At 39.5% G+C, this 15,544-nt stretch overlaps 1 protein-coding gene across 3 annotated transcripts in view; it reads left to right on the top strand.

The window, feature by feature from the left end:
* CEP170 (centrosomal protein 170) overlaps nt 1-15,544 on the top strand; it is a 221,812-nt gene that overhangs the window by 162,516 nt on the left and 43,752 nt on the right. For all 3 annotated transcript variants that reach the window (XM_075862609.1, XM_075862608.1, XM_075862610.1), the window contains exon 16: nt 14,530-14,623. In XM_075862609.1, coding sequence (XP_075718724.1) covers nt 14,530-14,623 — 94 coding nt within the window. The remainder of the gene's footprint in view (nt 1-14,529; nt 14,624-15,544) is intronic.

The following is a 15,544-nucleotide window of genomic DNA, read 5'->3' as shown; positions in this document are numbered from 1 at the left end:
TATAACAAAGAAAGATGAAGAAAAGAAAACACAAAATCAAAAAAACTTTCTAATACAAAATAGCATTGACATAATACAGTCTATAGCAAGATACCATGTAGTTACAGTGGAGGTAACTTAATAAGGTAGGACCTTATAATATAGTGAGCGCTCTATGGAGAGAAGCAAGTGGAGATGATGAACTAGTATGAAGGTTAGCCACCCATGGCTGCCATATCTTTGCGAACTTATCTGGCTTTATAGGTGAATTTTTAAAAACGGGGAAGTATGCCATTGCAATCTACGCCTGTAATATAGGAACTTTAGGATGTTTACAGTGGGTAAGATTGTGTTTTGGCATAAAATAGGCAGACCCTCCTTATGTTAAATAAATTCCATAATATCCATCCTACAATAGTGGCAGAGTCCCAAAACATATGCAAGGAAGAGCAATCTTACATAAGACAACGAGAGCAGACAGGAGAGCTAATTCTACGTACTACGATCAATATTAATTAATGTCTGTTGTTTGATAGAATGCACACCTGTGAATGCTGTAATTAATTGAATTGGGACATCACATAAAATAATACATTTACATCAGGCAACCCCTTTCCATATACCCTATATTCACATGTGGACAGTATAGAGGGGGGCCCACCGCTACGGACATTCCTCTGTAAGCAAAGAGCAGAGCGCTTCAGGAAACAATTGCTGCCATAATGAAAAACTCAAAGCAACCATGCTTTACATGATTTGAATGGGCACCAAGTTATAATACATTTCTCCTGCAAATGTGTGGTCACACTCGCATGCAATAGTATCTAATCACCAGGGTTTGTTACGTTGTCAAACTATTTCTGAATGAAGTATTCCTAAATGTCGTTTCTGTAATATACAGCCAACATCCCGTCGCAACGGCCAGGATTAGACATAACACAGATCCCAGCTTTTTAACCACTTAGATGCAGCAGTCAATGTCGACTGTGGCATTTAAGTGGCTACAGAGGGAGCGGTCTTCCTCCGTCACCCATTGGTGCCCCGCAACACCAAGCTAAAATGGCTAAACGCCATACTGAGTATACCAAAACATTATAGAAGTGATCAGAAGATTGTATTTTTAAGTCCCCTACTGGGACTAAACAAATTGTTAAACACAGTTTAACCCCTTCAGGACCAAGCTCATTTTGGCCTTCAGGACCAGACCCATTTTTTCAAATCTGACATATTTCAATTTATGTGGTAATAACTCCGGAATGCTTTTACCTATGAAAGCGATTCTGAGATTGTTTTCTCCTGACACATTGGACTTTATGATAGTGGAAAAATGTGGTCGATAAATGCAATATTTACCAGTGAAAAACACAAAAATTTGGTGAAAAATTGCAAAAATTAGCATTTTTCTAAATGTAAATGTATCTGCTTGTAAGACAGGCAGTTATACCACACAAAATTGTTGCTAATTAACATCCCCCACATGTCTACTTTAGATTGGCATCGGTTTTTGAACGTCCTTTTATTTTTCTATGACGTCACAAGGCTTAGAACTTTAGTAGCAATTTCTCACATTTTCAAGAAAATTTCAAAAGGCTATTTTTACAGGGGCCAGTTCAGTTGTGCAGCGGCTTTTAGGGCCTTATATATTAGAAACCGCCAAAAAGTCACCCCATTTTAAAATCTTCACCCCTCAAAGTATTCAAAACAGCATTTAGAAAGTTTCTTAAACGTTTCACAGGAATTAAAGCAACGTAGAGGTGAAATTTTCAAATTTCATTTTTTTATTTTTTTTGTGCAGAAATTCATATTTTTTTTTGTAACACAGAAGTTTTTACCAGAGAAATGCAACTCAATATTTATTGCCCAGATTCTGCAGTTTTTAGAAATATCCCACATGTGGCCCTAGCGTGCTACTGGACTGAAACACTGGCCTTAGAAGCAAAGGAGCACCTAGTGGATTTTGGGGCCTTATTTTTATTAGAATATATTTTAGGCACCATGTCAGGTTTCAAGGGCTCTTTCGGAGCCAAATCAGTGGAAATCTACCAAAAGTGACCCCATTTGGGAAACTACACCCCTTGAGGAAATTATCTAGGGGTATAGTGAGTATTTTGACCCCGCAGGTTTTTTGCAGAAATTATTGGAAGTAGGCCGTGAAAATGAAAATCGACATTCTTTCAAAGAAAATGTAGGTTTAGCTAATTTTTTCTAATTTCCACAAGGACTAAAGGAGAAAAAGCACCGCAACATTTGTAAAGCAATTTCTCCCGAGTAAAACAGTACCCCACATGTGGTAATAAATGGCTGTTTGGACACACGGCGGAGCTTAGAAGGGAAAGAGCGCCATTTGGCTTTTGGAGCTCAAATTTAGCAGTAATAATCTGCGGAGGCCATGTCGCATTTGCAAAGCCCCTAAGGGATCAAAACAGTGAAAACGCCAAAAAAGTGACTCCATTGAGAAAACTACACCCCTTGAGGAATCCATCTAGGGGTGTAGTGAGCATTTTGACCCCACAGGTTTTTTGCAGAAATTATTGAAAATGGGCCATGAAAATGAAAATCTACATTCTTTCAAAGAAAATGTAGGTTTAGCAAATTTTTTTCTAATTTCCACAAGAACTAAAGGAGAAAAAGCACCACAACATTTGTAAGGCAATTTCTCCTGAGTAAAACAATACCCCACATGTGGTCATAAACGGCTGTTTGGACACACGGCAGGGCTTAGAAGGGAAAGAGCGCTATTTGGCTTTTGGAGCTCAAATTTAGCAGGAATGGTTTGCGGAGGCCATGTCGCATTTGCAAAGCCCCTAAGGGACCAAAACAGTGAAAACGCCAAAAAAGTTACTCCATTGAGAAAACTACACCCCTTGATTAATCCATCTAGGGGTGTAGTGAGCAATTTGCCCCCACAGGTGTTTCATAGATTTTATTAGAATTGGGCAGTGAAAATAAAAAAAATCCTTTTTCTTCAATAAGACGTAGCTTTAGCTCCAAATTTTTAATTTTCTCAACAGATAAAGGAAAAAAAGAACCCCAACATTTGTAAAGCAACTTCTCTGGAGTACGGCAATACCCCACACGTTGTGATAAACTGCTGTTTGGGCACACGGCATTTGGTTTCTGGTCGCTATGTTGCATTTGCAAAGTCCCTGTGGGACCAAAACAGTGGATCCCCACCTGAAGTGACCCCATTTTGGAAACAACACCCTCAAGGTATTCACCTAGGAGTGTAGTGAGCATGTTAACCCCACAGGTGTTTTGCAGAAATTCGTGTGCACACGATGTGGGAGAGTGAAAATGGGAATTTTTCCATAGATACGCCAATATGTGGTGCGCATCTTGTGCCACCATAACAAGACAGCTCTCAATTATTATGCGGTGTTTCCCTGTTTTAGAAACACCCTACATGTGGCACTAATCTTTTGCCTGGACATTCGACAGGGTTCAGGAGTGAAAGTGTACCATATAAAATTGAGGCCTAATTTGGCGACATATAAAGTATTGGTTCACAATTGCAGAGGCTTTGATGTGAAATAATAAAAGAAACCCCTGAGAAGTGACCCCATTTTGGAAATTGCACCCCTCAAGGCATTTATAAAGGGGTGTAGTGAGCATTTTCACCCCACGTGTCTTTTCCATAAATGATTGCGCTGCGGAAGGTACAAATTAAAATTTTTCCCTAGATATGCCAATTCAGTGTCAAATATGTCGTGCCCAGCTTGTGCCACTGGGGACACACACCCAAAAATTGTTAAAAGGGTTCTCCCGGGTATGGTGATGCCATATATGTGGAAGTAAACTGCTGTTTGGGCACACTGTAGGGCTCAGATGGGTGGGAGCGCCATTTGGCTTTTGGAGCGTGGAATTCGCTTGGTAATAGTTTTGTTTGGAGTATCACTGGTGTTTCCGTTTATAACGTGGGGCATATGTGAGCTCGGCAGAGTACATCAGGGGCATAGTTAGGTGGTATAATAATAAGGTAAAAAAAATAATAAAATGATCCATAGATGTGTGTTACGCTGTGATCGATCCTTTCTGTACAGGCCGGTGTCGCACTGATAAATGTCCTTCCTTATCCCCCTTTTGGTCCACACTCCGCACCTTTGCAGTTTGGGGAATTTTGCCTGGAAAGTGTTGTCCTGGTATAATACGGGCGGCCTCGCTTCCAGCAGATATGTTTGGGCCCTCCCCTTCCTGGTTCCCTAATTTTAGTGCCTTGATACATCGCCTTTTGAAACCCAAGAAATGTTCCCCTCGGGCCGGCATATATTTCTTTCCTGAATCATTGGAGCCTTAACTTATTTTATTTTTTTCGTAGACGTGGTGGTATGAGGGCTCTTTTTTTACGGGACGAGCTGTAGCTTTTATTGGTACCATATTGGGGTACATGCGACGTTTTGATCACTTGTTATCCTTTTTTTGGGAGGCAAGTTGACAAAACAACAGCAATTCTGCAATATTTATTTTTTATTTTTTTATATATACAGCGTTCACCATGCGTTATGAACTACATGTTACCTTTATTCTGCGGGTCAGTACGATTCCGGCGATACCTAATTTATAGAACTTTTTTATAACTTTTTGCACAATAAAATTACTTTTGGAAAGAGAATGTATTTTTTCTGTTGCCATGTTGTGAGAGCCATAACTTTTACATTTTTTCGTCGATGGAGCTGTGTGAGGGCTTATTTTTACGAGACGAGGTATAGATTTTATAGGTACCACTTTTGGATACATGCGACTTTTTGATCACCTTTTATTTCAATTTTTGGAAGACAGTGACCAAAAAAACAGTAATTATGGCAGTGTTTTTGAGGTTTTTTTTTACGTCGTTCGCTGCGCTGGATAAATAACATAATATTTTATAGTTCAGGTCGTTACGGTCGCAGCGATACCAAATATGTATGGCTTTATTATTTATTTCAATAATAAATGACTTGATAAGGGAAAAAGGGCGATTGTGTTTTATTTTATTACTTGAAACTTTTATTGTATGTTTTACAACTTTTATTTTTACTTTTTTTACACTTTTTTTTTTTTTACACTTTTATTTAGTCCCACTAGGGGACTTGAATGTCCAACTGTTTGTTTGATGTTCTAATACATTGCATTACCTATGTAGTGCAATGTATTGGAAGTCAGTTGTTCACTGACAGCAAGCCGATCAGGCTCCGCCTCTGGGCGGGGCCTAATCAGCTTACTTAATGGCAGACAGGAGTCCATTGTTAGGGTTCCTGTTGCCATAGTAACAGTCGCCAGCCTTGCCATCGCATGGCAAGGCTGCCGATTTGCTACAAACCTCTAGGATGCAGCGATCACAATGGATCGCTGCATCAAAGGGGTTAATGCCAGGAATCGGAGCTAGCTCTGGTTCCTGGCGATAGATCGGGGTGTCCGCTGTAACATACAGCGGACACCCACTGCTGATGGCGCCGGCTCAGCTTCTGAGCCGGAAGCTGAGCCGGCGCCATCTTGCCGATGGTACCGATGGTACCGGAAGCCTCCTGGGCCCCGCCGGCGACGGGGCATAGGAGGATTCCGTTGCTGGCAGACCGGGAGGTAAGTATTAGCCCTCCGATCGCCTTTGCAGCCACCGGCACCCCAGCAACGTGATCACTGGGTTGCCGGTGGCTATAAACTCCTCACATGCTGCGATCTCTATTGAACGCAGCATGTGAGGGGTTAATCGGTTGGATCGGAGGCTAGCTCCGGTCCTGGCTGATACCTCAGGGTGCCAGCTGTAACATACAGCTGTCACCCGGCGGTGATGTCGCTGCCTCAGCTTCTGAGCCAGCTTCATCTCCATCACGTACAGTAACGTGAAAATGCGGTAAGACAGCAGTTTTAATCACGTTGCTGTACGTGATTCGGCGGGAAGGGGTTAATAAAGTGTCAACAGGAAAAAAAAAAAATAAAAGCATTAACATGTTATTTTAACGACACGTTGAATGGCGTAAAAAAAAAAAACAATGGTGAAATTGATATTTTTTTTCTCCTTTGCCCCTCAAAAAATTAATATGTACCCAAAATGGTTTGATTAAAAATTGTCCTGCAAAAATCAAGCCCACATACGGCTACATCGATGTAAAAATAAGTCTTGTTCGAAGTTGCTGAATGCCATTGAAAATTCTGTCAGTTGCTTTTCACTGTCATTGTTTTTGTCTTTTACATTACAACGTATGTTGACTGACAGTTTGACGTCTGTTGCTAAGGAGACAGAAGTAACTGAAAGAATTTAAATTGATTTAAAAAAAATAGATGACACAGCTAGTGTTATGCAAAGAGTTATATTAATTAAAAGGATAATAAAATATTTGACCAACATCATCTAGCAACTGTGCATCAACCCAACAAACATGTACTTGATAGGAAAGAAACAGTAAAGACACAAATATTGCCTTACTCAAGATAAACACACCTTGTCATGCAGACATGCGTTTACTTGCAAACGATTCATTAAAATACATAAATATAGTCTGCATACGGTTCCAAATAATAAAAAAAAGTATGTCCACTTCGTAATATCAGTGAAATAATCAGCCTCCTTTATGTTATAGATATTTAATTTCAATGTCCCAATACGGCAGCGCTCCCATAGATAAATAATATTGCTCCACAGCGGTAAAATTAAATTAGTTTTCCGGAACTTTGATATTAATGACCTATCCGTAGGATAGGCCATAAATATCAGACTGGTGGTGGTCGGACTCTCAGCTCCCCCACTGATCAGCTCAGTGGAAGGGCCGCTGTGTTCTGGTCAGCGCCACGTCCCCTTCATTGTTTACTAGTTACCACATTGTACATTTTTGGCTGTGCCTGTTACTGCAGCACCGCATCCCCTACACTCAGCTGATCGGTTGGGGTGCTGGTTGTCAGACCCCCACCAATCTAATATTGATGGCCTATCCTAAGGGTAGGCCATCAATATCAAAGTCTTGGAAAACCCCTTTAATTGCAAGCTGTAGAAGTCCAACTACCATCCAGCGCTTGTTTACACTACATTTATTCACCTTTGCTTAACCCCTTCCCGACATTTGTCGTAAGTATACGTCATGGAAAGCCAGTGCTTCCCGCAAAATGTCGTATACTTACGACAAATGTTTGGCACCGGCTCAGAAGCTGAGTCGGTGCCATAATCGCCGGATCTCAGCTGTATCTGACAGCTGACATCCGGCTGTAATGGCGGGGGCCGAAATTAGCTTGATTAACGTGATCGCTGCACTTAAGGTGTTTGCAGCACATCGGAACCCCAGCAATGAAATTGCTGGGGTTCCGGTGGCTGCAATGGCAACCGGAGGCCTAATACTAGCCTCCCGGTCTGCATAGCATGGAATCCGGTCAGGATCCCCCCGGCGGCGGAGCCTGATCGGCTTCCGTAGCCGCCGGCAAGATGGCGCCGGCTCAGGAGCTGATCCGGCGTCATCAGCGGTGGAAGTCAGCTGTATGTTACAGCTGACATCCACCTGTAACGGCAGGAACCGGAGCTAGCTCCAATCCCTGCCATTAACCCCTTCGATGTAGCAATCGAAAGAGATTGCTGCATCGTAGCGGTTACTAGCAGATCGCCAGCCCTGACAGGCAATCAGGACTGGCGACTGGTTCTATGGCAACAGGAGACACAATGGTCTCCTGCTCTGCCTTTACGGAAGCCGATTTAGGCCCCGCCGGGAGGCGAAGCCTAATCGGCTTGCTGTCAGTGAATGACTGACAGATCTAATACATTGCACTACGTAGGTAGTGCAATGTATTAGAAAAAAAGTATAAAAAAGTGCAAAAAATAAAAGTTTGAAAACAATAAAAGTTTCAAGTAATAAAATAAAACACAATCCCCCTTTTACTCTTATCAAGTCCTTTATTATTGAAAAATAATAATAAACCATACGTATGTGGTATTGCCGCGACCGTAACGACCTGAGGTATCAAAATATTATATTATTTATTGCACGCGGTGAACAGCGAAAAAAAAACGTAAAAAACTTTACCAGAGTTTCTGTTTTTTGGTCACTTTGCCCTACAAATATTGGAATAAAAAGTGATCAAAAAGACGCACGTATCCAAAAATGGTACCTATAAAAAGTATAGTTCGTGCCGCAAAAAACAAGCTCTCATACAGCTCCGTCGACAAAATAAATTATGGTTCTCGCAACTTGGCGACAGAAAAAATAAATTTTTTTCAAAAACTTAATTGTGCAAAAAGTTGTAAAACATAAAAAAGTGCTATAAATTAGGTATCGCCAGAATCGTACTGACCCGCAGAATAAAGTTAACATGTAATTTATAACACATGGTGAACGCTGTATAAAAAAAATTAAAAAGCTGTGCCAGAATTGTGTTTTTTTTGTTTAGATGGCCTCCCAAAAAATTGGATAAAAGGTGATCAAAAAGTCGCATGTACCACAAAATGGTAACGATAATCACTACAGCTCGTCCCGCAACAAACCAGCCCTCATACCGCTACGTCTATGAAAAATAAAATTAGTTAAGGCTCCAATAAGTCAGGAAATAAAAAAATATACAGTTGTGCAGGTCCGAGGGGAACATTTCTTCTGTTTCATGAGGCGATTTATCAAGGACCTAAAATTAGGGAACCAGGAAGGGGAGGGCCCAAACATATCCACTGGAAGCGATGGTGCCCGTATTATACCAGGACAACACTTTCCCAGCAAAATTCCCCAAACTGCAAAGGTGCGGAGTGTGGACCAAAAGGGGGATAAGAAAGGACGCCATTTATCAGTGCGACACCAGCCTGTGCAGAAAGGATTGCTTCACAGCGTAACACACATCTATGGATTATTTTATTGTTGTTTTTTTTACCCCATTATTATACCACCTGACTATGCTCCTGATATACTCTGCCCAGCTTACATGTACCCCCACATTATAAACGGAAACACCAGCAATACTCAAACAAATCTACTACCAAGCAAAATCCGCTCTCCAAAAGCCAAATGGCGCTCCCTCGGCTCTGAACCCTACAGCGTGCCCAAACAGCAGTTTCCTTCCACATATATGGCATCGTCATACCCGGGAGAACCCTTTTAACAATTTTTGGGGTGTGTGTCTCCAGCGTCATAAGCTGGGCACGACATATTTGCCACTGAAATGGCATATCTAGTGGAAAATATAAATTTTTAATTTGCACTATCCGCAGTGCAATCATTTATGGAAAAGACCTGTGGGGTGAAAATCTCACTACACCCCTTAATAAATCCCTTAAGGGGTGCAGTTTCCATAATGGGGTCACTTCTCAGGGATTTATTTTTATTTTTTCACATCTGAGCCTCTGCAGTTGTGAACCAATACTTTGTGAATCGCCAAATTAGGCTTCAATTTGACATGGTACGCTTTCACTCCTGAGCCTGGTAGAATGTCCAGGCAAAAGATTAGTGCCCCATGTAGGGTATTTCTAAAACCAGGAAACCCAGCATAATAATTAGAGAGCTGTCTTGTTATGGTGGCACGAGCTGGGCACCACATATTGGCCTATCTATGGAAAAAATCCCATTTTCACTCTGCAACATTGAGTGCACACTAATTTCTACAAAACACCTGCAGGGTTAAAATGCTTACTACACCCCTAGGTAAATGCATTGAGGGGTGTAGTTTCCAAAATTGGGTCACTTCTGCGGGGTTTCCACTGTTTTGGGCCCACAGGCGCCCAGAAACCAATCCAGCAACATCTGCACTCCAAATGGCGGTCCTTCCCTTCTGAGCCCTGCCGTTTGCCCAAACAGCAGTTTATGACCACATATGGGGTATTGCCGTACTCGGGAGAAATTGCTTTACAAATGTTGGGTTCTTTTTTTCCTTTATTTGTTGAGAAAATGAAAAAATTTGTGCTAAAGCTACGTCTTATTGAAGAAAAAGGATTATTTTTATTTTCACGGCCCAATGCTAATAAATTCTATGAAACATCTGTGGGGTCAAAACGCTCACTACGCCCCTAGATGAATTCCTCAAGAGGTGTAGTTTCCTAAATGGAGTCACTTTTTGGGCGTTTTCATTGTTTTGTCGCCTCAAGGGCTTTGCAAACCATTTCTGCTAAATGTGATCTCCAAAAGCCAAATAGTGCTCTTTCCCTTCTAAGCCCTGTCGTGTGTTCAAACAGCCGTTTATGACCACATGCGGGGTATTGTTTTACTCGGGAGAAATTGCTTTACAAATTTTACGGTGCTTTTTCTCCTTCAGTCCTTGTGGAAATGAGAAAAAATTAGCTAAACCTACATTTTCTTTGAAAAATCTTAGATTGTCATTTTCAGTGCCTACTTCCAATAATTTATGCAAAAAACCTGTGGGGTCAAAACGCTCACTATACCCCTAGATAATTTCCTCAATGGGTGTAGTTTCCAAAATGGGGTCACTTGTGGGGGGTTTCCACTGTTTTGTCCCCTCAGGGGCTTTGTAAATGTGACATGGCCTCCGCAAACCATTCCTGCAAAATTTGAGCTCCAAAAGCCAAATAGCGCTCTTTCCCTTCTAAGCCCTGCCATGTGTCCAAACAGCCGGTTATTACCACATGTGGGGTATTGTTTTACTCGGGAGAAATTGCTTTACAAATTTTGCGGTGCTTTTTCTCCTTTAGTCCTTGTGGAAATGAGGAAAAAAATCGCTAAACCTACATTTTCTTTGAAAAAATGTAGATTTTAATTTTCACGGCCTACTTCCAATAATTTCTGTAAAAAACCTGTGCGGTCAAAATGCTCACTATAGCCCTAGATAATTTTCTTGAGGTGTGTAGTTTCCCAAATGGGGTCACTTTTGGGGGATTTTCACTGTTTTGGCACTGCAAGAGCCCTTCAAACCTGACATGGTGCCTAAAATATATTATAACAAAAATAAGGCCCTAAAATCCACTAGGTGCTCCTTTGCTTCTGAGGCTGGTGCTTCAGTCCAGTAGCACGCTACGGCCACATGTGGGATATTTCCTAAAACTGCAGAAACTGGGCAACAAATATTGAGTTTCATTTCTCTGGTAAAACCTTCTGTGTTATAAAAAAAAATTGTATTAAACATTTATTTCTGCAAAAAAATATGACATTTGCAAATTTCACCTCTACTTTGCTTTAATTCCTGTGAAATGTGTAAAGGGTTAAGACATTTTCTAAATGCTGTTTTGAATACTTTGAGGGGTGAAGTTTTTAAAATGGGGTGACTTTTTGAGGGTTTCTAATATATAAGGCCCTCATGAAAATGTGAGAAATTGCTGCTAAAGTTCTAAGCCTTGTGATGTCATAGAAAAATAAAAGAATGTCCAAAAAACAATGCCAATCTAAAGTAGACACATGGGGGATGTTAATTAGCAACAATTTTGTGTGGTATAACTGCCTGTCTTACAAGCAGATACATTGAAATTGAAAAAAATGCAAATTTTTGCAATTTTTCGCTACATTTTGGTGTTTTTCACAGTTAAATACTGAACATATCGAGCAAATTTTGCCAGTAACTTAAAGTGCAATGTGTCACGAGAAAACAATCTCAGAATCGCTTGGATAGGTGAAAGCATTCCGGAGTTAATACCACATAAAGTGAAACATGTCAGATTTGAAAAATGAGGCTCTGTCAGGAAGGTCAAAAGTGGCTAAAGAGGGAAGGGGTTAAACCTTTGCCGACATCTGCTGTATATGTACGGCAGATGTCGCCAGTGTATGTATGGAGCGGGCTAAGGAGCTGAACCCGCTCAATACGCAACGGGTGTTGGCTGTATACATAAAGCAGATGTTTTAACACTTAACTTTCACTTAGATTTCACGGTCAATAGCGACCAATGCATCTAGGAGGTTAGACAGAGGAGGGACCCCCACTGTCACCCTATCTGTCCTCTTACGACGTGATTGGGGGTGCTGGTAGGTTGTCATGGGAACTAAAAAGAAATGTATGGGACCGAAAAAGAATACTCACTGTATGTAAGGTCATATAATCAGTACACAATTGCTACATATGGGAACCCATATAATATATATAAACCAACAAAATTTACCCAAATGCAAAACATAAAAGAAAAATCCTTCAATATTTAGAGAAAAGTACAAAATCTTTATTTAAAGACACAGAGATAGTTAAACATACTGTTTCAAAAAACACACCCATAAAAACACATAAAGAAAGACCGTGTATACTGAAAGGCAGGGCATAAATGGTGATTTCACACAGGTCAGTATTAACAGATGTCAGAACATACCTTGTATACATGTAACCAATATGTGCACATCAATTAGTCCAACAAAGGACCATGCTACATGTAGCGTATGGTCTTAGTTTTTTTTATTAATTATTTGTTCGGACAGTTGATATGTTGTAACTGAGGCTTCTATGTTTTACTAATTGATGTGCACATATTGGTTACATGTATACAAGGTGTGTTCTGACATTATTAATACTGACCTGTGTGAATCACTATTTATGCCCTGTCATACGGTATACTCTGTCCTTCTTTATGTGTTTTTATGGTTGTGTTTTTTTAAGCAGTATGTTTAACTGTCTCTGTGTATTTAAATAAAGATTTTGTACTTTTCTCTATATATTGAAGGATATTCCTTTTATTTTTTGCATTTGGGTAAATTTTGTCGGTTTATAAAAAGAAATGTAAAAGGAAGTTAATAAAATTTTCAAGAGTATATAATTGGAAAAACATTAAATATTAAAATAAAAAAACTCTAATAATGAAACCTTTAGAAAAAATAAACATAATTGGTATTGCTGCGTCCTTAACCCCTTAATGACCAGCCTATTTTAGACCTTAATGACCAAGCTATTTTTTTAGTTTTTCCATTGTCTCATTCAAAGAGCTATAACTTTTTTATTTTTGCATCGACATAGCTGTATAAGGTCTTGTTTTTTACGGGACAAGTTGTATTTTTTATTACCATTTTGGGGTACATAGAATTTATTGATGAACTTCTATTAACTTTTTTTTTTGGGGGGAATAGAAAAAAACCTGCAATTTCGCCACACTTTTTTGCATCCTAAATTTACGCCGTTTACCGTGTGATATAAATAACACAATAAATTTATTCAGCGGTTGTTGCGATTGCAACGATACCAAATTTATATATATTTTGCATGTTTTACTACTTTTACACAGTAAAAACACTTTTTTTTCAAAATTATTTGTTTTTGTGTCTCCAAATTTGAAAAGCCATAACTTCTTTATTTTTTCGCCGATGCAGTTGTATGAGGGCTTTTTTTTTGCGACTTTTAGTTTTTATAGGTACCATTTTGGGGTAGATGCGACTTTTTCATCACTTTTTATCACAATTTTTTTAAGGCAGGATTCAAAGAAAACAGCAATATTTGCATTGTTTTTTATTTTATTTTTTACGCCGTTCATTGTGTGGGTTAAATGATGTCATAACTTTATAGTTGGGGTCGTTACGGACGCGGTAATACCAAATATGTGTAACTTTGTTACTTTATTTAGTTTTTTAATAATAATGCAGTTTGTAAGGGGGAAAAAGTGGGTTTTTTATTTTTTTTCACTTTTTTACTTCAACTTTTACTTTTTTACTAGTCCCACTAGGGAACTTCACTATGCGATCGCATTTTATAATACACTGCAATACATCTGCAGTGTATTATGCCTGTCCGTGCAAAACGGACAGGCATCTGCTAGGCCATGCCTCTGGCATGACCTAGCAGGCATAGACTGCAGGCAGACCTGGCTGCCATCGAAGACACAGACACTCGGCGATCTTATCGCCAGGTGTCGGTGGGAGAGAGAGGGAGCTCCCTCCCTCTCTCCAAAACAACTCAGATGCGGCGCTCGCTATTGAGCGCCGCATCTGAGGGGTTAAACGGGTGAGATCGATACTGATATCGATCTCACCCGTTATAGCAGGGATGCCCTCAGCTACCTCTGGCAGCTGATAGCAGGGAGATTTAACGGCTCCCTGCTCTGTTTATTTATTCCGATGCAGCGCCGTAAAAAGGCTACCGCATCGGAATAAAGCCCGTTAGTGGCCGCCGTAAAAACACTAAGGGGCGGCCACTAACAAGTTAATGGGCCGAACGATTAAAATATAACGTTATTTATCCCCCGTGGTGAATGTGTAAAAAAATTTAAACGGCCAGAAAACTTGTTTTCAAAAAGTCGAATGTACCGTACCTCAAAATGGTAGAAATTAAATCTACAGCTTGCCCCTCAGAAAGAAAGCATTCACACAGCTCCATTGATTGAAAAAATTAATAGTGATGGGTTTCAGAATATGGCAACACAAAGTGTTTTTGTGTAAAAGCAGTAAAACATTTTAAAAAAAATTATATAAATGTGGTATCGCAATATAAAGTTCACGTCATTTTTACTGCACAGTGAATTCTGTAAAATCAAAACCCAAAAATATTTTTTTTTCAGTACATAATATGGTAAATTAAATGTGCGATTCAAAAATACAACTCGTCCAGCAAAAAGCAAGCCCTCATATGGCCATGTCGACGGAAAGGTGTTATTGGATTCATCAAAAGAATTATACGATTAATTTATTCTAATGTTAATATTTATTAAATGTTTAATGCAGCGAATTTATAGGATGTTTACATGTGTTTTATTCTTTCATTTAGATTATTATTTAAAGACAAAGAACAGAATTGGGATGAGATTGAGAATAAACTAAGATCAGAGAGTGAAGTACCTATTTTAAAAACTTCATGTACGGTATGTTGAAATTTTCTCATTCTAATTATCCATATTAAAATTAGGCACTATGTTTACACTGCTTTCAGCTCTTGGAAATTTCCTGGAGCATACGTTGAACATGTTCATAGATGACTGGGCTGTGACGGTTGCCCAAAAATTGTCCTATTGCCATTTACTGAATGATATACGTATAAGGTTTTTTTCCCCATACTATTAAAAAGCACAGAAAAAAGCGTATAGTTCTAAGCATACATTGTTTTTCAATGGTAGCTTTTGAGCAATGCTTGCAACTTTGTGGCATACAGTTGCATCTGTCAGAGACATCTATCTGAGGTATATGTTGGAAATATTTACTGACATATACATTAACCACTTATCGACATTTACCATAACTGTACATCGTAGTTGGTAGGGGAAAGTATAAAACAGGCTCACGGGTTGGGTCTACCCCATACTAAGCTGGTGTTGGCTGCATATATAGCTGACAACCTCGCGCTAACAGTCGGGATCGGATCGCAGGGTGCCGATCGTTGTCATAGCAGCCTGGGTGCCTTATGATGCCCCCAGGTCTGGTATCTTGGTGCACCTATTAAGCCCTGCAATTGCATTTTGAAGCTTCCTAGTGGGACTTAAAGTAAATGAAAAAATATATAGTTTTTAGTATTTTACAGAGAATTATTTGTATTAAAAGTAAAAAAAAACAAAGAAAAAAATGTTCCCCTTAACTAATGACAAAAAAACAAACATAATTGGTATTGCCGCATTCATAAAAGTATGAACTATTACAGTATAATATTTATCCCCCAAGGTGAACACCGTAAAAAAAAAAACAGAATTGCTGTTTTTTTGGTTATCTTAGCTTTCAAAAATGTAATAAAAAGTTATCAAAAAGTCGTATGAACCAAAAAATGTACCAATAAAAACTACAACTCGCAACAC

Source organism: Rhinoderma darwinii, chromosome 4, assembly GCF_050947455.1.
Source record: "Rhinoderma darwinii isolate aRhiDar2 chromosome 4, aRhiDar2.hap1, whole genome shotgun sequence".
In the NCBI taxonomy this organism is placed as follows: domain Eukaryota; kingdom Metazoa; phylum Chordata; class Amphibia; order Anura; family Rhinodermatidae; genus Rhinoderma; species Rhinoderma darwinii.
Note: the sequence above shows the minus strand (reverse complement) of the source record. Positions and strands in the feature narration are given on the sequence as shown.